At 36.8% G+C, this 26,070-nt stretch overlaps 3 protein-coding genes across 3 annotated transcripts in view; all 3 read left to right on the top strand.

The window, feature by feature from the left end:
• The first annotated feature begins 5,989 nt into the window (after positions 1–5,989).
• Positions 5,990–9,625, top strand: irbpl (interphotoreceptor retinoid-binding protein like). The gene has a single exon (XM_030163457.1). The coding sequence runs from the start codon at positions 6,083–6,085 to the stop codon at positions 8,861–8,863; it is 2,781 nt and encodes a 926-aa protein (XP_030019317.1). The 5' UTR covers positions 5,990–6,082; the 3' UTR covers positions 8,864–9,625.
• Positions 9,626–9,948: 323 nt separating this feature from the next.
• rbp3 (retinol binding protein 3) lies at positions 9,949–14,072 on the top strand. Its single transcript, XM_030163459.1, has 4 exons — positions 9,949–11,243; positions 11,512–11,702; positions 11,989–12,131; positions 13,101–14,072. Exons 1-4 carry the CDS (start codon positions 10,050–10,052, stop codon positions 13,424–13,426), a joined length of 1,854 nt encoding a protein of 617 aa, XP_030019319.1. The 5' UTR covers positions 9,949–10,049; the 3' UTR covers positions 13,427–14,072.
• Positions 14,073–19,844: 5,772 nt separating this feature from the next.
• Positions 19,845–26,070, top strand: part of antxr1c (ANTXR cell adhesion molecule 1c) — an 86,601-nt gene continuing 80,375 nt past the window's right edge. Inside the window, exon 1 of the mRNA XM_030163461.1 lies at positions 19,845–20,629. Within this exon, the coding sequence (XP_030019321.1) occupies positions 20,466–20,629 (164 nt within the window). The 5' untranslated portion in view covers positions 19,845–20,465. The remainder of the gene's footprint in view (positions 20,630–26,070) is intronic.

Genomic DNA, 26,070 nt, shown 5'->3' on the forward strand with positions numbered 1-26,070 from the left:
GTAGTATTAGTATTAGTAGTATTAGTATTGTCATTAGTAGTATTAGTATTAGTAGTATTAGTATTGCCATTAGTAGTATTAGTATTAGTAGTATTAGTATTGTCATTAGTAGTATTAGTATTAGTAGTATTAGTATTGCCATTAGTAGTATTAGTATTGGTAGTATTAGTATTGGCATTAGGACTATTAGTATTGCTATTAGTAGTATTAGTATTGTCATTAGTAGTATTAGTATTAGTAGTATTAGTATTGCCATTAGTAGTATTAGTATTAGTAGTATTAGTATTAGTAGTATTAGTATTGTCATTAGTAGTAATTAGTATTATCGTTTAAATTCTAATTATCACCATAACCATGTTTGATGATTCCACTTCTCTGAAGGAAACGCCTATGTAAAGATCTGCTTTTATGTCAAATATTTGAGTATAGTTTTAATTTATTACAGTTTTAATTGTATATTCCTAATATTTGGAACCAATATTCACTTTTAAAGTCTTTGAAAAGGTTCGTTAAGCATCTTTGTGTTATTTATGCAATAAATTATATACATTTTACAAATGGGATTTTTTTTTTTTTTTTTTTGAGTGTTTTCTGGCCTTTTGTGTTTTTATAATAGGTTGAAGTGAAAAAATAACAGACAGATGATATAGATGAAGTTGTGCTGAAAAAACAGATCCCAAACATGGGTATAGTAAACATTTGTTTATATAGTATAGAAAGACAAAATCAAAAGGACTGAAAAACAGACAAAATACACTCAGACCACTAAGGGTTAATATTTGAATGTTTCTGCAACAGAAGGGACATTGTGCCAATTTTTTATTTTTTTTTCTTCAAAATATAACTTGGTTAAATTATTTCAGTGTGTGTATTAGTACTTTTTGAACATTTTGAGCACAATTTCAACAATACCACGATAATAATGATAACCATAATAATTTTGGTCGCAGTAACCGTGATATGAAATTTTCATATCTTTACATCCCTAATCACCAGTACATTACACTTACAGTAATAGTCTACTTCTACACCCAGAGTTAATCCTAACACACAATGACAGTTTTGTAAATATCCTTATCACAGCTGAAACCTCTTCACCAATAAGGGGATAAGTCCGTTCGTGTATATCCGTCATAAATGCCCTATAATTGCCTTTGTCTTAAAATAGCACCAACGACAACGACGACGATCCTGTTAAAATGTCGTTTAATGTCCGGTGCTTGTTCCTGTATTTCGATTCAACTGTAACAGACACCAGATCACAAAGATTTATTTACACATTTCTTTAGATGGTCTTCATTACGTTGGGAATCACTTATGTTAGATTTGATAGTTTGACCTTTGATGCTTTTTTAAATTTTGTTTTTTAATTTGGGATATTACATTCTTCACATTCTTAATCTGTCAACACACAAATTAATCAGTAACATTATTTAATCAGCAAAGGTCCTGTCAGCAGATATTAAGTGTTAAATGTTGATGCTGGTATTTTTAAGTTAGTTACTAGTTAAATGCCTAAACCAGGGGTGTCAAACATGCAGCCCGGGGGCCAAATGCTATAGGGTCCAGTTCAACCTCTGGGATGTTTTTGTCGAGTGCAAAAATTCCACAGTCTTGAATTGAATTAAGCAAAAAAAAAAATTAGCTTGAACTAAGGAAAAAATCTTGAATTAAACCCAAAAAAAAACTTCAATTAAGTAAAAAAAAATCTTCAATTAAGCCAAAAAAAAATCTTGAATTAAGACAAAAAAATCTTCAATTAAGACAAAAAAAAATCTCAAATTAAGTAAAAAAAAAAATCTTGAATTAAGACCAAAAAAAATCTAGAATTAACTTTTTTTTCTTTGTTTTAGAGCAAAAAATAACATTGAATTATGAAAATATTTACATTTCCAAACTATCCTGTAACAAATATGAACAACCTGAAATGTCTTTAAGAAAATTAAGCACAATTTTAATAATTTTTCTGCCTGTTTCTCAGTGTTTAGTGTCTTTGAAGATCTGGTCCATAATGCACATGGACAAATGATAAGCTGAGGAATAACACTGTTAAAATTGCACTAAATTTTCTCATGTTTTTTTAATTTAAATTTCAGTTTTTTCAGGGTTTTTTTTTGTTGTTTGTTTTTCGTTTGTTTTTTTTTTATAAAAGTAAGCATTTTCATAATTTAATGTTTGGGAATTTTTTTTACACTAAAACAAAGACAACAATTTGGAGTTGTCATTATTTATAGGTTATTATGTTATTATTTTTCTGGTCCAGCCCACTTCAGATCAAATTTAGCTGAATATGGAACTGAACTAAAAGGAGTTTGACAGCCCTGGCCTAAACCATCATCACTACTTTATATTAATTTTACTTTTCAATAAGTGCGCTCTGTTTCATTATATTATTCTATATCATCAGTGAATGTGTAATATTCACTTTTTAACAGTTTTGTAAGATCAGTCTTAACCTTAAAGACCCACAACTATTTTTGTCACAACTACCAAATGTTTTTGTTTGGTTTTTTTTGTCTTTCCCAAGTGATTCATCAGCATTTATTATGATATTCTCCTCTGCATTTAGCATTTTTCAGTGAAAAGCAGGGATTTTTACCTCCGCCAAGGAGGTTATGTTTTTGCCAGGGTTTGTTTGTTTGTTTGTTTGTTTGTTTGTTTGTTTGTTTGTTTGTTTGTTTGTTTGTTTGTTTGTTTGTTTGTTTGTCTGTCCGTTAGTGTGCAACATAACTCAAAAAGTTATGGACAGATTTGGATGAAATATTCAGGGTTTGTTGGAAATGGGATAAGTAAGAAATGATTACATTTTGGTGGTGATCGGGGGTGGGGGGGCCCACGGGGGGGGCCACTGATCAGCCTTGGCGGAGGTCTGCGCTCTCCGAGTGCTTCTAGTCTTACATTTAATTTGTTGATCATCATAGATGTTTATAAAAGCGCAGAGTAAATTCAAAGGTTTTCAGACCAAATTAGGAAAAATAATGAAGAAAATGGGACCTTTTCAACAAAATATATCATTAACAGTGGCGGCTGGTGAAATTATTTTTTGGTGGCACAGTATGCAAGTCAGTTTTCGGATGCACTATAACCACATATCACCACTAGGATACACCAAAGTACCTGCACCACTATTTGGAAATATTCATTTAAATTAAAACTAGAAGCACTCGGAGAGCGCAGACCTCCGCCAAGGCTGAGCAGTGGCCCCCCCCCGTGGGCCCCCCCAACCCCAATCACCACCAAAATTTAATCATTTCTTCCTTATCCCATTTCTAACAAACCCTGAAAATTTCATCCAAATCTGCCCATAACTTTTTGAGTTATGTTGCACACTAACGGACAGACAAACAAACAAACAAACAGACAAACAAACAAACAAACCCTGGCAAAAACATAACCTCCTTGGCGGAGGTAATAAAACTACACAGACTGTGTTTTCAGTCATTTCTTTTTTTATATGTCAGTTTCACCCGTCTATCCTTCAAACATGCACATTTTCCCATGATTCTTGTTAAAGTCAGACATGTCCCTGACAAGTGTCTTTTCCACTGATAGTATGGACAATGCATTTAGACCAGGGCTGAGGAGTCAGTGTATCTTTTGGTAATTGGATTTTCTTTTCAGAACCAAAAGGTTAAAAATAGGACCAATGGCCCTGTAGCTTACCAGCCAAATGAAAAGCTTTGGGAAATGTATCCAGATGCCATTTATTATCACCCAGTTCTGTGTATTTATTCTATTACAGAAATAGTCCATGTTTTGGTCATATTCCAATCAGATCTGTAAAAAATTCAAATTCCAACTTGATATCATTGATACTGATTTCTTGGCTCAATCCACTTCCTATCTCTTATAATGGGGAAATTTTTCAAAGTCGCACCAAATCCAGAATCAGATCCGGATTGGAATAATTGCAATCCATTGTGTTGACATCATCATACAGAAGCTGTATACCAAGTTTGAAGTCAATCAGAACTGGAGTTTGGGAGAAAAAGACGATTGAAATGTTTTCCCCATAAGAGCCCATGTTAAATTTTCCATAAGTTCCCGGATCCAGAAGAAGATCCTGATCAGCATGTGGACATTATGTTTGGCTCATCTCCCCATCAGGGCTGGACTGTAGAAATTTACACTGGATATCATTTATATTTACTGAGTTATTGCATCCATCCACTTCCTATCTCTTATAATGGGGACATTTTTCAAAGTCGTACCAAATCCAGAATCAGATCCGGATCCAAATAATTTCACTAACTTTTGTTGACATCATCATAAAGAAGCTGTATACCAAGTTTGAAGTCAATCAGAATTGTAGTTTCGGAGAAGAAGACGATTAAAAGTTTTGTAATGGACGACAGACGATCACAGACAACAACAACAGACGACGACGACGCCACCGGATGCCGCATGACGACAATAGCTTACGGACTATCGGCTGGTAAGCTAACTAGTGGTTAATTGATTTTTGTTTTAAAATAGACAAATTAAAATTGAATTTCAAGGTGTTTTACTTTTTCAGTGTCCAAACAGATACACCAAATTTTAAAAAACAAATGGATTTTCGTCTTCTCTTTCTAATAACAAAAGAAAGTTACTACGCGACAGAAATGGAAAAACGGACCAAAAATGGCTGGGGTTTTTTTTTGTTATTTTCTGAGATCGAATGTTGCCATTTTTAAGGAAAGCACGTTAATGCCTCGGTCACAAAGATTCTTACGAATGATGGGTTTGTACAAATCTTCCAGTTTGTACGCAATCTAGGGTTCGTAGACATTGATGGAGGGAGCATGTCTACGATGTCCAGAAATGAATGAATGAAAAAAACTGTCGTTTTTGGTCCGTTTTTCCATTTCTGTCAGGTAGAAACTTGAGAATGGGAAATGGTCAAAATAGAGCAGTAAACACAAATTGTTACTCTAATGTTACAAATTTTGTCATATAAACAACGACAAAACAGGTCATACTGTCCCGGTTGTCACGTGGTCCTGTCTTGGCCTGGTCTTGGTCTCAATAAATGCTGGTCTTGGTTCTGACTTGTTCTTGGTTTAAATGGTCTTGACTACACTAAACATATCAAGCTGTGACAGAAATCAAAGGTCTTTATTGCTGTTCCTGGGATTGGCACATGGGACTGTATTATGTAAGGCATAAGCAGGTATTAAAAGTTAAGACGCCAAGATTAACTGAACGCTGTCTAGAATTTGGTCCTCAATGATGTCTGGCTGTGTAATTATGAGCTGCTAAAATGTCTGGAAACACAGTCTTACAGGGTCCTGAACTTGAGTCGTTGTAAGGTCAAGTTCAGCTCAGTGCACTTGAGTTTGACACTGAAGTAAAAGACAAAGTGTGCCAGAGCAACAGCTTCCCCTTTTCATTGCATGTTCGACACCTATTAATTGGAAACAGTAAAAGGAAAGGGGGAAAAATATAGTAAATAATCTAGAGCTTAGTTCAGAAAAACACGTAACCCTTTGTTCCTTTGTCTTTTGATATGACTTATCTGTGATACTGTTTGTGTTCAGGATAGATTTTCCATGTGTCCACAAACTATGTCATCAGTGGAGCAGCCCAGACATGACCCCTTAAAGCTACAAAGAGCACAAAAAGTGAGCCACCATAAGCTTTCAAATGAGACACAAGAGGCAAAGAGAGAGAATGAACAGTTATGATTCAGCTTCTATCCAGTCTGTTGACCCACATGACATTTCTTACCTGGACTTCAACCCAGTTTTGCATCTGAAAGAAAACTAGTTTCTGAATAGATATGATCAAATGCACTGCATTCAAATTAGTGAAGTCTTTTAGATGAGCACGAACAATTACATGGCAATATTAAAAAAACTGCATTTGTCATTTAAATAATTGTATTCTGTCTTCTACTGTCTGCTGACTGAAGCACTACACATAATGCGATTAAAGGTTTATCAGGGACAAAAGCCGCTTATGTTGATGTTGTTATTGTCCAAAAAAATCATGAAAATTACAGTGTTCCCTCCTACAACGCCCACCATCTCTCATCACATAATAAACTAACACAGTCCGACAGAAGACAAGACAAGACAGAACAGATTTCTTTCTATGACTGATGATGAAGGAAAGGAAGATGGCACAACACACATCTATACTGATACTGATGCTTCTTCTGTATTCACTCTCTGCCAACTCATCCTTTCAGCCAGCCCTGGTGTTAGAAATGGCAAAGATCCTGCTGGAAAACTACTGCTTCCCTGAGAACCTGGTTGGGATGCAGGAGGCTATCCAACAAGCCATTAATAGTGGTGAAATCCTGCAGATTTCCGACAAGAAGACCCTAGCAACTGTGCTCACAGTAGGAGTTCAAGGGGCACTAAACGATCCAAGACTGACAGTATCGTACGAGCCGAATTTTGTCCCAGTGATGACACCTGTGTTGCCATCTCTCCCTAAAGAGCAGCTGACCCGGCTGGTGAGGAACTCTGTGAAGGTGGATATTCTGGAGAATAACACAGGCTATTTGCGTATAGATCGGATCATTGGAGAGGAGACAGCAGCAAAGCTGGGTTCACTGCTGAAAGACAACATCTGGGACAGAGTCGCTCACACATCCTCGCTGATTTTTGACCTGAGGTACAGCACAGCTGGAGACCTGTCTGGAGTTCCCTTTATAATTTCTTTTTTCTCTGAACCTGAGCCACTCATTCATATTGACACTGTGTATGATAGGCCCTCGAACACAACCAGGGAACTATGGACGATGCCAACAATGATGGGAGAAAGGTATGGAAAGAAGAAGGACCTGATTATTTTGACCAGTAAGCGTACCCAGGGGGCTGCTGAGGCAGTAGCATACACTTTAAAACATTTACAGAGAGCTATCATTGTTGGAGAGAGGACTTCTGGTGGGTCAATAAAAGTAAAGAAGATTAGGATAGCTCGGTCAGATTTCTATATTACAGTTCCGGTGGCAAGATCTGTCAGTCCAATCACAGGTCAGAGTTGGGAAGTGAGCGGGGTATCTCCAACAGTCAATATTTTAGCCAAGGAAGCTGTAGGGAAAGCCAAATCCATTCTGGCTGTAAGGAGTACTTTTCCCAAAGTTGTGCAGAGTATCTCCAATATAATTGGAAGGCTCTATGCTTTCATGGACAGGGACCCAGCTATTCTTGAAATGCTACATTCGACAGACCTATTCTCTGTTGTGTCAGAGGAAGACCTTGCAGTCAGACTGAACCAGAACCTCCAAACTGTGTCTGAAGATCCCCGACTGATCGTAAAAAACATGCAAGACAGCAGTGCTGCAGAGGAGGACACTGGGCTTATTAATGTTCCAGATGGTCCCGAAAGATTAAATGAAATGTTCGATGCAAGGTTCAAAGTTGAAATACTTCCAGGTAATACTGGTTATCTCCGTTTTGACAAGTTCTTTAATACATCCATGGTGGAGAAAGTGGAAGAGTTCATGGTTGAAAAAGTGTGGAAGCCCCTGAAAGACACTAACATCCTAATTATTGACCTGCGCTATAACACCGGTGGATCTTCTAATTCTCTGGCCCTTATACTGTCCTATTTGCATGACATCTCCCAGAGGCATCATTTTTTCACAATATATGACAGAATCCAGAACACATCAACAAACTATGACTCTCTGCCCCAAATTATAGGACCTACCTATGGGTCCAAGCGTGGCATTTATGTTTTGACCAGTTACTCTACAGCAAGCGTAGGAGAAGAGTTTGCTTACCTGATGCAATCTTTACATCGTGGTACAGTCATTGGAGAAATTACATCTGGTAACCTGATGCACTCCAAAACATTTCAAATAGAGGGAACAGATATTACCATAACTGTCCCTTTTATAAATTTTATAGACAACAATGGGGAGTACTGGCTGGGAGGTGGTGTAGTCCCTGATGCCATAGTTCTAGCTGAGGAAGCTTTAGACCATGTTCATGAAATTGCAGCCTTTCACAGAGAACTCACACCCCTCATAGAGGGTACAGGAGAACTGTTGGAAAAATACTACGCAATCCCTGAAATTGCTCTTAAAGTTAGTAACATCCTGTTGAGAAAATATGCTGAGGGATTGTACCGATCAGTGGTTGACTTTGAATCTTTAGCATCCCACTTGACAGCAGATCTTCAAGAGACTTCAGGTGACCACCGCCTCCATGTCTTCTATTGTGATGTTGAGCCTGAATCACCCCATGAAGTCCCAAAGATCCCTACGGCAGAAGAAGTAGGATATATAATTGATGCTTTGTTCAAAACTGAGCTCCTGCCAGGTAATGTAGGCTATCTAAGATTTGACATGATGGCAGATATAGAAGTGGTAAAGGCAACCGGGCCTCAACTGGTAAAATTTGTGTGGAGCAAGATTGTGAACACAGATGCCCTCATAATTGACATGAGGTACAACACTGGTGGTTATTCAACAGCCATTCCTCTCCTGTGCAGCTATTTCTTTGATGTTGAACCTTTGGTTCATCTATATACTGTGTTTGATCGCACCACAACTACCATGACAGAGGTCATGACAGTACCTCAGGTCAGAGGTCAAAGGTATGGATCCTCAAAGGATGTCTACATCCTCACCAGTCATATAACAGGTTCAGCAGCTGAAGTCTTCACTCGCACATTGAAAGATCTTAACAGGGCAACAATCATTGGGGAACCAACCATCGGAGGCTCTCTGTCGAGTGCAACTTATCAGATTAGAGATAGCGTCTTGTACGCTTCCATCCCTAATCAGGTTGTTTTGAGTGCCATCACTGGAAAAGTGTGGAGTGTTTCAGGGGTTGAGCCTCATGTTATTGCCAGGGCAAGTGATGCTGTTTCTGTAGCACAAAGAATCATAGCAGCACGACGGCTGAAAGAGAAAGGAAAATAGTTTGGCATACGGTGTTTATATCTCCTCCCTTTTCATATGTTCGGATAACTCAAGCAACAGTATATAATTTCTTTGTTTTTAACCAGAAATGTAAGATGAAATGTACTGATTGAGTTTTGTGAACTTCCATTTGAAGAAAAACATCTTTCTCCACACATTAAACCAGTGAGCAGGTCATCATGCAGTACAGGGCTGAGGAATTTAATGTTTTAGTTTCAGCTTAGAGGTTTAGTGCCACATGGCAGTGTTTCAGAGGCTTTGCTCAGAGAGTAGCAACTGTAATTTTGAGTGTGCATAATGTACAGTACAGGGAATAAAAGCACAGATTAATGCACTATAAATCAGTTTTGCTTTACATTAATCACACTACCCTTTATATAATAACCTCATGATCCCTGTATATTTTAATTTATATTATACTGTGTCGCACTTGGGAGTATTATTTTCTGTGGTATTTCCTTTAATTGTAAAACATGTATTATAAGATGAATATTGTGTTGATCCATATTTATCATGTTACATAATTTGCTGTCTTATTATTTGACTGTTTTTGGTTATTTACAACAACAATGACATCCCTGGTACTTTTTAGAGAATGGTTTGCCTCCTTACCTCATCTTTGCTCTTTAGCAACAAGACTTACCAGCAGAGGGAGCTAGTATCAAACAAAGCATGACTAACTGCATCAGACTGGACAGTCACCACCAACTGCAATTTACATGTGTGACTTCTATGAAACAATAAAGGATTGATAAGTTTGGACTGGTTTGTGTTACTTTTTATTAATTAATAGATACAAACAGATAAATGATGACCGCCCTCTAATCAATGACATTCACAGACTAGTGCACTAACATCAGTAGGGATAATACATTACCCACAATTTACTCTTTCCTCACATACTTCACCTCTGTGCTTTTAAAAGGCGTTAAAACACTGCATAAAAATAAGACTAGTATTTTTGGTCACAACTTGTTACTACACCTACTTGGCTGGGTTGTTATTGCCTTACAGAGGCACTCAGGATAATGCGATTAGAAGTTTATGATTGGGTAAATCCTCTTACGTGTGGGTTAACAGAAACCTCGCAGCCAAAACAGTGCCATTTGACAAAGAGCCTCTTCGCAGAAGGAGGTTCAGCATCCACTCCGCACCTTCTCTACCTCTGGTCGACCAAACTAACAAAATGGCAAAGGCTTTCTTTCTCTTGGTGTCTGTGCTTGCTTTGGGAAGTGTTCATTTTATTCATGCCTCATTTTCACCCAGCCTCATCGTAGACATGGCAAAAATTGTCATGGACAATTATTGCTCACCAGAGAAATTGACAGGGATGAAGGAGGCAATTGAAGCGGCCGGCAGCAACACTGAGATCCTCAACATCCCAGATGCAGAATCCTTGGCTAATGTCCTCAGTGCTGGTGTACAGGGCACTGTGACTGACCCACGCCTGAAGGTTTCCTATGAGCCAGACTACATTCCTGTGGTTCCCCCACAAATGCCACCCTTGCCTCCTGAGCAGCTCATCGCCGTCCTTCAGACCTCAATCAAGCTCGACATCCTGGAGGGCAACATTGGTTACCTGAGGATCGATCACATACTCGGAGAGGAGGTGGCTGACAAGGTTGGTAATTTACTCCTGGACTTTGTCTGGAGTAAAATCCTGCCAACTTCAGCTCTGATCTTCGACTTGCGTTACACTGGCAGCGGAGACATCTCAGGAGTCCCCTACATTGTCTCCTACTTCACAGAAGCTGAACCTGCTATTCACATTGACAGTATATATGACCGCCCCACCAACACCACCACTAAGCTGATGTCTATGTCCACATTGCTGGGTGAGAGATACGGTGTAACCAAGCCCCTCATCATCCTCACCAGCAAAAACACAAAGGGCATTGCCGAGGATGTTGCCTACTGCCTGAAAAACCTGAAGAGAGCCACCATTGTGGGAGAGAAGACCGCTGGGGGTTCAGTGAAGCTTGATAAATTCAGAGTCGGTGACACTGACTTCTACGTTACAGTGCCAACTGCAAAATCCATCAACCCCATCACGGGCTCCACCTGGGAGATTACAGGAGTCACCCCCAATGTTGAGGTTAATGCAGAAGATGCTCTTGCTACCGCCATCAAGATTGTCAACCTCCGTGCCCAAGTTCCAGAAATCATTGAGACATCTGCAACCCTGATTGCTGACAACTATGCATTTGAAGATATTGGGGCTGATGTTGCCGCAAAACTGAAAGGTCTTCTGGCATCTGGCAAGTATAGCATGGTTGTCTCCAAGAGTGATCTGGAGACAAAGCTCTCTGCTGATCTGCACAGCCTGTCTGGGGACAAGGGCCTGAAGACTACCAGCAACACACCAGTTCTACCACCCTTGGTGAGAATTAGATTTTGTTTATTTATTGCTCGTACAGTGAAATCAGCATGTACTGTTTATATAGCTTGTGGAAAACTTCATTGTGGTATATTGCTGAATATTAGTATAAAATAGCTTATTGTAACAATAAATATTATAGATTTGCAAGATTGGGGGATGAAATGTGTGCAAATATGTGCACTACATAGTTTATATTTTAAAATGTGCTAATACAGACAAAAAATTTGTCATTTTTTCATTCTACCTTGTTCCTGCTCTTTCTCCCCAGGCCTACACCCCAGAGATGTACATTGAACTCATTAAAGTTTCCTTCCACACTGATGTTCTTGAGAACAACATTGGTTACCTGCGTTTTGACATGTTTGGAGACTTTGAGGAGGTCAAGGCCATTGCCCAGATTATTGTTGAGCATGTCTGGAACAAAGTTGTCAACACTGATGCTATGATTGTCGACCTTAGGTAAGTAATCCTGCTGGTCATCGGGTTGTTGTGTGTCCATTTTTGAAAACAAATCACCTGCTAAATCTGCTAAAGCTCATCAGTCCAAGACTAAATATAGATTATAGTTTATGGAGATATAAGAATAGAGCTAACATTAATCTTATTTAAGAGTCTTAAAAAACAAGACAAATAGATGATTTCTGCTGGATAATTACTCAAAAAAAAAAAGCCTTACAACAGATTAATGGAATAGAATTTAATCTTCTATTTCTATGGTGTCTTTAACTGGTTTCTTTATTTGCAGGAACAACCTTGGTGGCCCAACAACAGCCATTGCAGGCTTCTGCTCTTATTTCTTTGACGCCGATAGACAGATTGTGCTGGACAAGCTGTACGACAGACCGTCTGGTACCACCACAGAGCTCCGGACCCTGGATGAACTCACTGGTAATTTGAAATAATACATACATAATAATTGCAGCATTTTCGTACTGTGGTATATTGGTGACTGCTAGTTTAAAGCAAAACATTACCCTGAGGGATCAGTATTTGTGGCAATAAATCAGCTTTATAGTCACAAACAATGTTATATGACTATGACTATCCAAGCCCCTGATCATCATCATCGTTACCCTGCTGGCCACACTCTGCTCCCTCTCAGTCTTATCCAGAGAGTAGAATAGAATAGAATAGAATAGAATAGAATAGAATAGAATAGAATAGAATAGAATAGAAGAACAGAGGAATTTAGGAGCATAGAATAGAATAGAATAGAATAGAATAGAATAGAATAGAATAGAATAGAAGAACAGAGGAATTTAGGAGAATAGAATAGAATAGAATAGAATAGAATAGAATAGAATAGAATAGAATAGAATAGAATAGAATAGAATAGAATAGAATAGAAGAACAGAGGAATTTAGGAGAATAGAATAGAATAGAATAGAATAGAATAGAATAGAATAGAATAGAATAGAATAGAATAGAATAGAATAGAATGTCTTTATTGCCATTCTACAGGTACAATGAAATTTAAAAAGTGCAATCATCCTAGGTGCCATAGAAAGTATAAAAAATGTATATAAAAGAATATAAAAACTAAAATATAAAAGAAAAACCCTGACGGCATAAATATCTACAAAAAAGCAGCATAAAAAAAGAGTGTTACTAGAAGTATAAAAGACACACAAAACATCATCATATACTCTGGACAACATTCAGCATTCCACACAATTAATTAATGTCCAGCAGTATTCAGTGCAATTATGGCCCTGGGATAAAAACTGCTTTTTAGACAGTTTCTGCTGGCCTTAAGTCTCCAGAAACATCTGCTATTTACAGTATCTGGTCATGATTTTGTCAAACTCATCTTCCTCACGTTGGTATTTTTTCCATCAATCTCGTCCTCTTCCTCAGGTGTGAGGTATGGCTCCAAGAAGAGCCTGATCCTTCTAACCAGCGGGGTGACTGCTGGCGCTGCAGAGGAGTTTGTTTACATCATGAAGAAACATGGCCGTGCTATGATTGTTGGAGAGACGACCTCTGGAGGATCCCACCCAGCCAAGACATTCGGTGTTGGTGAAACCGACGTCTTCCTGAGCATCCCCACCGTCCACTCCGACACCACTGCTGGTCCAGCCTGGGAAATAGCTGGCATCGCACCTCACATCCCCGTCTCAGCTGATGCTGCCCTGGAGACCGCTAAGGGCATCCTCAATAAGCACATTACAGGCCAGAAGTGAACCGTGTCCTAAGCAGAGCATGGGGGGGGGGGGGGGGGGGGGGTGTCACATTAGCTCTGGCAGCCAAATGATTTCAGGATTTAGAATCTAGACTTCTTAAACTGTGAAGAATGTAGGTTAGGTACAAAGTACAAAATATAATCTTTGGTTTATTTTCTCAATAACTAAGCCTTTTTAGTCTGTTGTAATGTAGAGCAAAGGTTCGACAGCAGAATTCACTTGTAGTTTTCGTTTTTATGTAATGTTGATTTGGCTCTGGAAGGTCTGACATCTGTGAATGGAGCTAATTAGCAAATCAGTATGTCCATGTGTCAAAATGCACTTTACATCATGAAGTTTCAGACATTTGAGAAATCACCTTCAAAATTGATGAAACAAAACAAAATGACAGAATAATGTTTAAAACTTGCTTACTTGAACTAATTTTGTTATTTGTTTATTATGATGAACAATTGAAATTAAGACCCTTGTGCAATAATTCACCTACTACTCCAACACTAAAATGACCACATGTGATGCTCTTATTGTGTATGGGGAATAACATATGTTCAATATGCAGTGAACTTCCCGCCATATGGATTTACTCAAGTTGTATCTATTCCAGTGGTGAGACACAATAAAAAAGACAAATGAAACACCAAACAAATATGTGTATGAGTGTTGTTTTGCAGCAGAAGTGGAAGGATCAGTACCACAGTAAATCAACTATGTAGACACAAAGAATGTCCTTTGACTAGCTGTCTAGACCTAAGGAAGGTCTTCATATTTGTCATATTTTCTGATTATAGGTCAGAAATGTCACCTCCTCCAAATTATTCAATGGGATTTACTGTAAATTTAATAGTATTTAAGATGCTGGGTTAAGGATGGTGGGTCCAGGTTGATCTAAACTGAGTTTGTCTTAATGAAAATAATGACCCATTTCAATGGGTTTGAGATGGGACCATAGTGGTATATAGTACTATAAAGAGTGGCTAAAGCTTCTGTGACATCATCCATTGGTTTGTGGATGGTTGTTTTGAAAGGTTAAGATGGACGCCCTTTGGGTAATTGCCATGGAAGTCTTAGAAGCTAAACTCACCAAGCTAAAGTAAGTAATAACATTGACCACATCGACTAATAGTGTCCTGTTCAACATTACCATGTGATTTCAATTGCTTAATAAATGTTACCTCATATAGATGCTTTTGATAACAGTAATGTAATCCTGAATTTCCTGAGAGCTCTGCCTCAATAAAGTTCTATCTAATCTAATCTAATCTAATCTAATGTCAATTTTGCATAAAATACACAAATTAGAGCTCTGTGTAATAAATGCAAACTAGCTGACCTCCATTATGCCTCCAGAAAGAATTGAAGTTACACTAACAGGTGGGTATTGTAATTAACAACCAGTAAACTTCACAATAAAATCCTCTGACAGGTATATTAGTGTAAATATTATAAAACATTTACAGTACACATGCCTATCAGGGTCGAAATATGTTTTATTTCTGATTTTAATAAGCTGATTCATAAACTAAAAAAAAATTCATCCTCCCTTCAGTTGTTCCAAAGTTGTTGTTTTGGGGGTTTTTTTGTAACAGGTCATAAACTTGTTAATTTCTGTTGTAAAGTTGGACATTTTGACATGAGGGTCTATGTGGGATAGCTCTCTTTTAGAGTGTCAAGTGAATGTTGAAGATCTGTATTTAATCCAGCACAGAGTTTCAGAACTACATGAAGAGGATCCTTTTTAACCACAGTTTTTAGACTGAGTCCAATTTTTTGTTGTATATACACAGTGATCAGTGTTATTCCTGATCTCCTTCAGTGTTCATGTATATATATATATATATATATATATATATATACACACACACACACACACACACACACACACACATATATGTATGTATATATATACATATATATATATATATGTATATATATATATATATATATATATATTAATATATATATATATATATATATATTAATATATATATATATATATATATATATATATATATATATACACATATTAGTACTGTCAAATGATAACATTTTTTAATCAGATTAATCACAGGGTTGTGTAGTGGATTACTTTCCATAAATCACAATTAAATATCATTCATTTCACCGGAGGTGAATATACTGGAAGACAGGGGGAGAGAATGAATGGTGTGTGTGTGTGGGGGGGTAATGTGAAAGAGCAGGGGGAGGAAGTTCTCCATAAGTACCTCTCTCTCGTTCTCTCTCTCTCTCTCTCTCTCTCTCTCTCTCTCTCTTCTCTCTCTCTCTCTCTCTCTCTCTCTCTCTCTCTCTCTCTCTTAAATTTCACTCTGTACACACAGGCCGTACAGTCGTACACCTGCAGACACCAAAGCCTGTGTCTACTGGATCAACTGCTCATGTGTTCATGCATGATGGTAACTCTACTTGGACAAACTGCTCGAAAAGCATGGGCAGAGACGTTCAGAGTCATTCTGTGTTGCAGATGGACTAATTTAGTTAAAAATTTTAATCAGATTCATCATGATGATGAAGTGATCCACATTAATACATTAATTTTGACAGCCCTGATGTACAGCCTACCCCTAACTTGTCCTGTCCTCAGTGACATTTTCAGGCCTAAACAAGTTGAATTAACTTTGAAAGGCAGGAACAGCTGCCATGGGTAAAGAAATGAAACTGACATGGTGGCAAAGTGTTTGTGCTGTAACCTGGCAATTTTGTGGAAAACAAGATGGATGCCCACTGTCCCCTCCCATGACCTTTGACTGGATTTAAATCCCATCGCTACTTTGCGCAAACCAGTTTAACTTGGATTGCGCAATTTGTCCCTGCTCACTCATGCATGAAAACCTGGGTCTGAAAATTTGGACAAATATCCACCAATCCCCTACCTACTGACGTCCACAAAATAAAATTCCAAAAATTATCAAATGCGGAACTGGGGGTAATTTTTCAAAATGTATAGTATTTTTTTATACACCCTGTATATATGAGGCTAGGTTAGAAATTTTGTTCACCACAAGGATAAGAGGGGATCAGTCTAATTGGTGGGTAAATCAGCACATAAACATGTGTTGAGCCTTTAAGGTCACAGGGTCACAGGGTCAGTGGGTAAAGTGAGTGTGGGGGGGGGGGGCTGTAGACCACAACAGAAGCTGAGTGTTTTCTTTGACTTTTCCATTTTTTGCTCCTTTTAACCTTTACTTTTTACTGCACTGCTTTAGTTTGTTTCCTGATTCCACTTTGTCACCCTCTGTCTGATGAAAAACATTTCTTACAATATGTTGATAGTGAATGTTGGAATGCTCTGGTAAACTGAAGGATTAGATGGTTTGTTTATGGGCTGAGAAAATTCTCCTTCTTAAGCTTCAAAAACCCTCTTGGATTTACTGGAAAATGCATCGTTACAATGTGGGCCTGTTTTTCTGAGCTCTGAAAAGTCAACTTTGTAGACACAGTTTTCACAGGATGATAATTCCTCAAACATAGTATAACAGATGAAACTACACAACAGCATATGAAGGAGTTCAGTCTGGTAGAAGGACTTATACTTAAGTAAAGGATCTAAATACTTGTCCACCAGGGTTTTTTTTTTTCTTCTTTTTCGGAGTCTGTTTATGCATCTGGATCTGGATGAGACAAGACAGCAAATATTTCTTTGGCATTAGATGGTTGTGGAGTTGGAAACATTAGTAGAGAGAGCCAGAGAACTGTCAATTTAAGTGATAAAGGGGATTAAAAAAGAAAAATGAAGTGGAAGGAAATAGGAGTTAACAGGGCTCTTTGGCAAATTAATCCTGTTTTGTGTGTATAGATAATATGTCATCTGTGATTTGTGTGCCCTGATATTTTTACCTCATAAACCTCATATATACATATATAAGTACAAAACTGACACACTTGCACTTTAACCCTTTCATGCAGGAATTATGAGAACCTTAATCAAAATTTTTTTCCTGAGTGTTTTTATTCCTCTTTAGGCATGAAAAAAAAACAATATGATTGAAAATTTTCTTCTGAAAAAAATAAAATAAAATAATAAAATAATAATAATAATAATAAAAAAAAAATACTTAAAAAAAATAATAATGAAAAAAAAAAAAATCTTATGAACCTATTTTTCATGAAGTTGCAATAAAAAAAAAACCACGCGTTTAATTTTTGACGCACAGAAAAATGTATTTACTGATAAATTGTGTGAAAACTATGGGGAAAGCTTGTGATTCTGGGGGTTTATGCTCAGGAGAGATCTACATAATGTTACCAGTTCATGTCAGAAAAGATATGTAGTGTCTTAAAACTTTAATAAAGATATGTGTTTAAAAAAAAAAAAAAAACAACAACTACAAAATTCATGACTATACAAGAGAACAGCTGTAGAATAGCTGTCCACTGTAGTGACCTGTATACATGAAAGGGTTAACAAAGTATTTTCACTTCATGATACTTCATATCAGTGGTTCCCAATCTTTTTTGGCTCGTGACCCCATTTTAAAGTCACAAATATCTGGCAACCTCGGACATTCAAAATGGAGGCTTATTTTGTTGTTGTTGTTGCTAAAATTAATTTGTTTTTGATCATGTAATAGTTTGCTATGCTATGTTGCAAATAAATGTTAATTTTAGATGACATTTAGTCTATATAATGTATATTATTATGGATGGAGGCAGTAAATCCAGGTGTAGATTACTGCACAAAGTGAGAACTGGATTTTCCTTGGTCAGGATATGTACAGTCAGTCCAGCTGTGATTTCCAAGGCTGACAATTAATACTGAACAAACAAGAACTCAAACTATGAATTATGAAAGAGCTGCAGCATCTGAAACTGAGCACAGTGAACATTTAACAGATAAACAGAACCACAGTGCTTCAGTTTCAGACTCACAGTTTGTCATGTCTTTTATCGTCCTAAGACCCAGGACATGTCAGCAAAGTACCAGCTTTTTTGTTTTTATTAAATCAGTGCCTATATTGGAAACATCTTGATGCAACAGTTTTTTCAGATGCAGTTTTTAAAATTTTTATTGAATCTCCTTTTTGGTGGACAGTTTTCTTTTTTTTTTTTTTTTTTGTATGAAGTTGTGAAACTCTTGTCCACAAATGTGGACAGTGGGTCCTAGGAGGTTAAGGATTGTGATTCTCTCTCTCTCTCTCTCTCTTTTTTTTTTTTTTTAATTTGTGTTCTTATTTTTAATGAGCACAAAATTAAGTTGAAGTTGGCATTTTCTATATTATGCAAATTTTTTTTTCTTTTTTTTTGTGATAGTTAACAAGACAATTTGTACAGAAAAATAACAATAACAACACATAAAGGGGACATCAAATAAATAAACAAACAAACCAAAAACAACGACAGAGTATTGACAAACAATAATGATAACATCATATTACAATGAAAAGGATCATAAATGTAAATAGCAACTAAACACTATAGCTTGGTTAGGGGCGATAGGGAAAAGGCGAGGAGGGGGTGTGAATGAAAGTGAGAAAGGGAGGGGGGAGTGAGGGGGAAAAAATAATTGTTGTAATAATACAAAAATACATAAAAAATAATAATACCAGTAATCTAATTTGCTAGTATTATTGTGGCGGTGGTAGCAGTGAAGGCAGTCACAATACAAAAATGAGTTAAATAATTTAACTCTTTCATGCACGAATTATGAGACCCTTAATCAAATTTTTTTCCTCAGTGTTTTTATTCTTTAGGCATGAAAAAAACAATGCAATTGAAAATTGTCTTCTGAAAAATAAATTTAAAAAAATAAATAAAATAAATATAATTTAAAAAAAAATAAAAATACATTAAAAAAATAATAATGAAAAAAAAATTCTTATGAACCTATTTTTCATGAAGTTGCAAAAATGTCCACTCAGCTGGACACCACACGTTTAATTTTTGACGCACAGAAACATGTATTTACTGATAAACTGTGTGAAAACTGTGCGGAGGGGTTGTGATTCTGGGGGTTTATGCTTAGGAGAGATCTACATAATGTTACTAATTCATGTCAGAAAAGATATGTAGTGTCTTAAAACTTTAATAAAGATATGTTTAAAAAATAAAGAAATAAATAAATCCATGACTATACAAGAGAACAGCTGTAGAATAGCTGTCCACTGTAGTGACCTGTATACATGAAAGGGTTAATATTTGTAATAATGTATTTGTATCAGTTACTACCTGTTTTGAGTTTATATGAATTAATTTAAATTAATACGGCTGGGGGGGGGTTGTCTCTCTCAATTCACCATATATTTTTTTATTGGTAAAGGTTTGTTTTTTTTTTTTTTTTAAATCAATTTCTAGAAATTTCAGGGGACCCCATATGAATTCCAGGCGACCCCGCATGGGGTCCCGACCCCAAGGTTGAAAAGCACTGGTTTGGGGTTAGACATGTGGGTCTGTTTGGGCGCTCAGATCCTCCACATCCAGTCCGCCTCGTGAGGGAGGCGCAAAATGGGATGTTGACCCATTTTTCGTCCTTCTCTCCTCCTCAAGATGAAACCTGAGACCTGGTCCACTTCAGCCAAGTCTGTCCCACGGGCTCCAGCTCCTCCAGCGCCAGCACTGCTCCGCATTAGCAGGCTTCCATTGGACTTTTTCAGACTGGAAGCAGCTTTGACAGAACCTTCTGTCCATCCAAAATCAGCCCATTCTGTCCTTTGAACTTCCCTCCTGCTGAACCCGGGTTTGGATCTGTTTTCATCAAGAGTTGGTTTTGAACGTTTTTTTTGTTTGTTTGTTTGTTTGTTTGTTTGTTTTTTCTGCAAGACTGTTTTTGAACTGCATGTAAAGTTTCTTGTTATTCTTCATCTTTTTTACACAAAGCATCAGTCGGGATGCGGGTTGCCAGGTTGGTAAACTGAACAGACGTCCAGCATCGCCTGCATCCCTTCTTTTGTCTTCATCATTAAACCTGGGATGTAAAAAAAAAAAAAAAAAAAGTAAATACAAAGCAACGTGAGGGCTATTTGGTCTTCTTCTTTCTTTTTTGTTTTTATCCACCAAGGGAATAAACTTTTTTCCAGAAGATAAAACCATGGCGAAGTTTTGGCTGCTGAACGTGCCCTTAGTTCTGATGCTGTTCGGATTAGTGTTTCTATCCTCATCTCCATCTGCAAGAGCCGAACCTGAGCTGCAGGACGAAGAGGAGGAGGAGAGTTCCTGTCAAGGAGCATTTGACCTGTACTTTGTGCTCGATAAGTAAGTGGAACTGATCTGACATGATTTTGATTCATTCTGTCATTGTAAGAGTTTTGCAGAAATGTCCGAGTATAGAATGTAGACAGTTAGTGCACAGTTTTATTTATTGTATCAGTGTGTAGACAATGTAGACAAGGAGCGCAGACATTTTCCCACTCAAAATCAGATGCAATATTATGTGATAATATATTTTTTCTAAAACTTTATGGACGATCGCGGCTCTTTTTTGCGTTTGCGCATGCGTGGTGATGACGCCGGAGAAGAGGCAGTTTGCTGAATAAGCAGAAAGAGAAGTGACGAATTGGATGCTGCGGGGAATGATGTCTGTCTCTTTCTTTCTTTCTTTCTTTCTTTCTTTCTTTCTTTCTTTCTTCTTTTCTTTCTTTCATTTTTACCCACTTCCACATTATTCTCACCCTTTTGTCATTCAGTCAAAACCAAAATCTTTTTAAAGACCTTGGGATTTTTTGTGTTTTACTCCCACACAAGCTACAAATACCCTACAAGGATTTTTTTTTCTTCTTTCTTCTTCTTCTTTTTTTTTGTCTTTACTTACTGACTGTTCACTCTTTCATTTCCACTCTGTACGCCCACATAGGAAAAATGCTGTGGTCATGACATCTCAGCGCTGGACTTCAGCAGCTGGAGGAGAAAATAAAAAGCAGTCAGGGAAAAGTAGAAGCTTCTAGAGCGCCTGCTGCAAAAAAAAAAAAAAAAAAAAAAAAAACACATAATTTTAGTGCATCCACTGAAAAATGACTGCTGCATTCACTTCAGTGGCATTTGCATGGGAATATAATTATTGCTGTTTCTTCTTGGCAGACATTCTGTTTACAGCATAACAAGAACTTTTATTGTGAACAACAAAAAACGTAATTGCAGCCTTGGTGAAACCACCTGTATTTAGACTGAAGCACATCAGTGTATAAGATATGACTCATCTTTTGGAGGTTAATTTATCACCAGTTATCATATTTTTCTCTGCATTTCTTATATTTAATTGACTGATTATTTAAGTGATTATAGAGTAAATTCAAAGGTTATTATATGAGAACAGAAAAAAAATCTGAAGGAAACTGACTTTTTCAGGAAAATATGTGATTGAATATCAGAAAACCCAACCCACCTGTGTTTACATGTTGACCCCTGGACGTACAGATAAGAAATATGCAACGCAGATGAAAAGCTGCGAGACTGCATTTGACCTGAATTGTTAAAATTGATTGATAGGATTAGTGGTTCAAAAGTTATTAAATATTTTATCTCAGTACGTTCTTTTGGTTCTCTGTGAGATCATTCAAAAGAGACAAATGGCAAGTGATACACCACGATATTAATAGTTTGGACCAAGGAAAACAGAGAGATGATTGATAATATAGAATAATATCTGAAAGAACATCTGCATCAATGCAACAATTCATTCAGGGTCTGATATCAGGGTTTTTTTTTTTATCTTGTTAGGTTATAAATTGCTGAACATGAGCACTTTTGCTCATTTTACACTTATGGAAAACACTACTACATATGATTTATTTCACACATAAAGTCAAAGGTAATTTACACAAATGTTCCACACAATGTTGTGGAAGAGCCCAACCAAGGACTGGAGCTGAGAATTAGTACTAGCTATAAACTCTATATGCATCACATCAGCTGGAACTAGGTTGGACTGCATTGTTGCTGTCAAATAAATAAATAAATAAATAAATAAAAATAAACTTTAACCCTTTCATGTATAGTGGTTACTACAGTGGACAGCTATTCTACAGCTGTTCTCTTATATATTCCTGGGTTTAGTGGTTTCAGTTCCATATCAGCCAACACAGTGGACACTTATGCATCATCTCATAAACTGCAATTCACACCATTATTGTAACTTTGCTTTACTTGATTGGTTCTTCAGTGGAAATCAATTGTTAATTGTTATTTTTTGCATATTATCTTCATGAAGTGAGTAATAATTAGTATTAGAATATGTTAAAATGTGAGGAAAGCATCAGATTAGCTGCATTAAACATGGTTTCATTTCACTGTTTTCATATCACTTTATGATATTGGGTTTTAAATACATGTTTCTTTGCTTCAAGAATAAAATTCATGATGTAGTTGAGTGGACATTTTTGTAAATCTATGAAAAAAAAATCCCTCAATCTCATTGTTTTTTCATCCTTAAGGAGGAATAAAAACACTCAAAAAAAAAAAAAAAAACCTCAACTAACGTTCTCATAATTCATGCATGAAAGGGTTAAAATAAACTTGAACACATGTTACATATATATATTCTATAGATCACAGGTGTCAAACATGTGGCCCAGGGGCCAAATCTGGCCCACCAAAGGGTTCAATCTGGCCCTTGGGATGAATTTGTGAAATGCAAAAATTACTCTGAAGATATTATCAAGCATGTTAAAATCCTTTTAGGTCATTTCAGTCTAAAGTGGATCAGACCAGTAAAATACTATCATAATAACCTATAAATAATGAGAACTGTAAATTTGTCTCTTTGTTTTAGTGTAAAAAAAAAAAGTAAAATTACACACAAATTATACACTGTTTATATTTACAGACTAGCCTGTAACAAAAAAGGTGAATATCTGAAATGTCTTAATAGAAGAATGTGGAATTTTAATAATATTCTCCCTGTTATTAAATGTTTGGTGTATTTGTAGATCCACTGTGATCTCTAAGTTGTGATTCACATGTATAAATGATAAACTAAGGCATAATATTATTAACATTGCATTTATCTTACTAAAGAATTTTCAGGTTGTTCATATTTATTCGTGTTATGTTCAAGTACAATTCGTAGATGTGAACATTTTCATCACGGAATTTACTTTTTTCACTCAAAAGTTATTATTATCCTATTATTTATATTATTTTACTGGTCCAGCCCACTTTAGATCATATTAGGCTGGATGTGGCCCCTGAACTAAAATGAGTTTGACCCCCTGCTATAGATAGATGTAAGTGTAACCAGACTGAAAATAGTCTTTAGGTTGTATGAATGAAAACAAAAAGAAACTCATTCATTTTATCACATATTACACAGGCCTATCTCAGTCTTTAGCTGTGGAAAAAGTTCCCACCGCTACAAGTGTCTATACTGTGGTTTTATTTATTTATTTATTTTCAGAATTAACAATAGTCTTCGATTTTTACTGTACAATAAATACAAAACTTATATTACTTCATGAAGAAGTAATGCTTTTCTCTTCTGTAGAATGCACTGCTTTGACATGACCTTAACACAGGTTTATATTCTGAACACTGATGTTTACATTTATTTACCAGTCTGCTGACATGGTGGCAGATTAGCAGTTAGCATGAAAGAAACATTAACCCTTTGTAGGGCACTCATAGAAATACTCTGAAATTCAAAATTTCAACCTCAGTGTGTTACTTGAGGACATAACAAGACTTTATTTTGTGAAATTTTCCCAGTTTTTTCTGAAAATCAAAGTCAATGAAGTTACTGTATTGTGGAAAAAAAAAAAAGTAAATGTAAAAAAATACAACAAAAACACATGTAAGGTGGAGGGAACGTGTATTTTTGAACACTAGAACATCACTTTTAGAACATTACAACAACATAAGTGCTGGTCCAGACCCCTGTCCACATCCACATGACCCCTTTGAATATCATTCCTTACATTAGTACCATTACTTCATGGTACCAAACAAAGCAGGTCCACTCACTGTTCATGCAGAGGTGGACCTTACAGACCCTGGAGACCACATTGGACCTCAGATTGATGACTCACTGTCTTCACTGGAACTGTTGATGTCACTGTCTTGTAATGTCTGTGGAAATCACCAAAAATAGTCCCTTTCCTGATAAAGGGTTCATTCAGTTCCTTTTTATGATGACCACAAAATATCATAAGAAAGTCAAATGCATATAAAGGGTTCTGCAGACTGGGATGTTTCAGTAGTCCAGTGGTTCTCAGTCTTTTTCTGTCGGGCCCCCCTTTGGAGCATGAAAAATCTCCAAGCCCCCCTCAACCCCAACAACATTGTACCTGTCGTGCAATTATTACTTTTACTGAAAGAAACATCAATATCGTAAGAATACTTTTTGCTTTTCCTTGAATAATTTGTTGTGCAAATTAAAAATAACTTAGATTTTTGATTGAACAATACAAATGAACTCAACAAGACTGCCCCCTGAGACATTATTTTTCCAAATAAAAATAGGAAATCATACAACTATGATAATAAGGGAATTTTTTTTTATAGAACAACAGACAAATTTTGGTAACAAAGATCAACATTCTAACAATATCAGTGGCTGCAATGAGCCCGTTTACGTTGCACATCTCAGAACATCAAAGTGCAAACTGTACAAACTGTGCAAAAACAGAAATATTGCACTTTTTTTTTCCAGTCCAGTCCTTGTCCACTCTCCAAACCTAAACTCTTTGTCTAGTTCAGTGACAGATCACCATGGCAGTAGATTTGTTTGTTGTACGTCCCTAAAATGAGTCCAAGGTGCTCCAATGCTAAAACATTAGTTCCACCTGATACATGTTCGAACCTGAAGAAAAAATAAACACCTAGGAATGATCCCATGCCCCCCTGGCAAGCCGTTGCACCCCCATGGGGGGGCCTGCCCCACATTTTGAGAAACACTGCAGTAGTCTAAGGGTACATGCTGCTGCTCTGTGTAAGATAAGATAAGATAAGATATTCCTTTATTGATCCCACAATGGGGAAATTCACAGTGTTATCAGCAGCAAACATACACATAAACATACACATACACGTAAAACAGTCATATAAATTTGAATTTTAAAAAAAGTGTTTAAAAGGCGAGTGCAAATACGGTTTCATATGATGTGACATAGATCTTATAAACTTGGAGACACAGAATGTGCAATGACATCATTTACTGAATCTCATGCGATGATGGAGGTAAAGCTACGTGAACTAAATGACCTCATCTATCAGCTCCGCTCTAGCTGTACACAATGAGGCTGAGCTAATGATCATGCTGTCACAGAAGTGGTATTTATATACAGAAGAATGAGTACCCAGACATGACACAGGAAAACAAGCCAATTTGAGGCGACCGTTGAGGTTAGTAGCCTTTGTGTCACAGTCACACCAGCGTGTCATTTCATGCAGACTTCCTGTTGGATTTTTAACAGACATACAGTAGGTCGTAGCAGCTTCACACTGTGAGTTCCAAGACCAGGTCAACGGCTGTTGGTGAACTTCTGCCACTGTTTCACATAGGATCACCGTATTTTATCACAAAACACTTCTTTGGTCTGGGATTGCACAGTGTATACCGGCTTAACCCATGAAGACCCAAAGAGCCACTGGACACTAGGGATGGAACCATATGAAAATTTCATATCACGGTTATTGTGACCAAAATTATCACGGTTATCATTATCATCGTGGTATTGTTGAAATTGTGCTCAAAATGTTCAAAA

Source organism: Sphaeramia orbicularis, chromosome 19 (genome assembly GCF_902148855.1).
Source record: "Sphaeramia orbicularis chromosome 19, fSphaOr1.1, whole genome shotgun sequence".
NCBI classification, from domain to species: Eukaryota; Metazoa; Chordata; class Actinopteri; order Kurtiformes; family Apogonidae; genus Sphaeramia; species Sphaeramia orbicularis.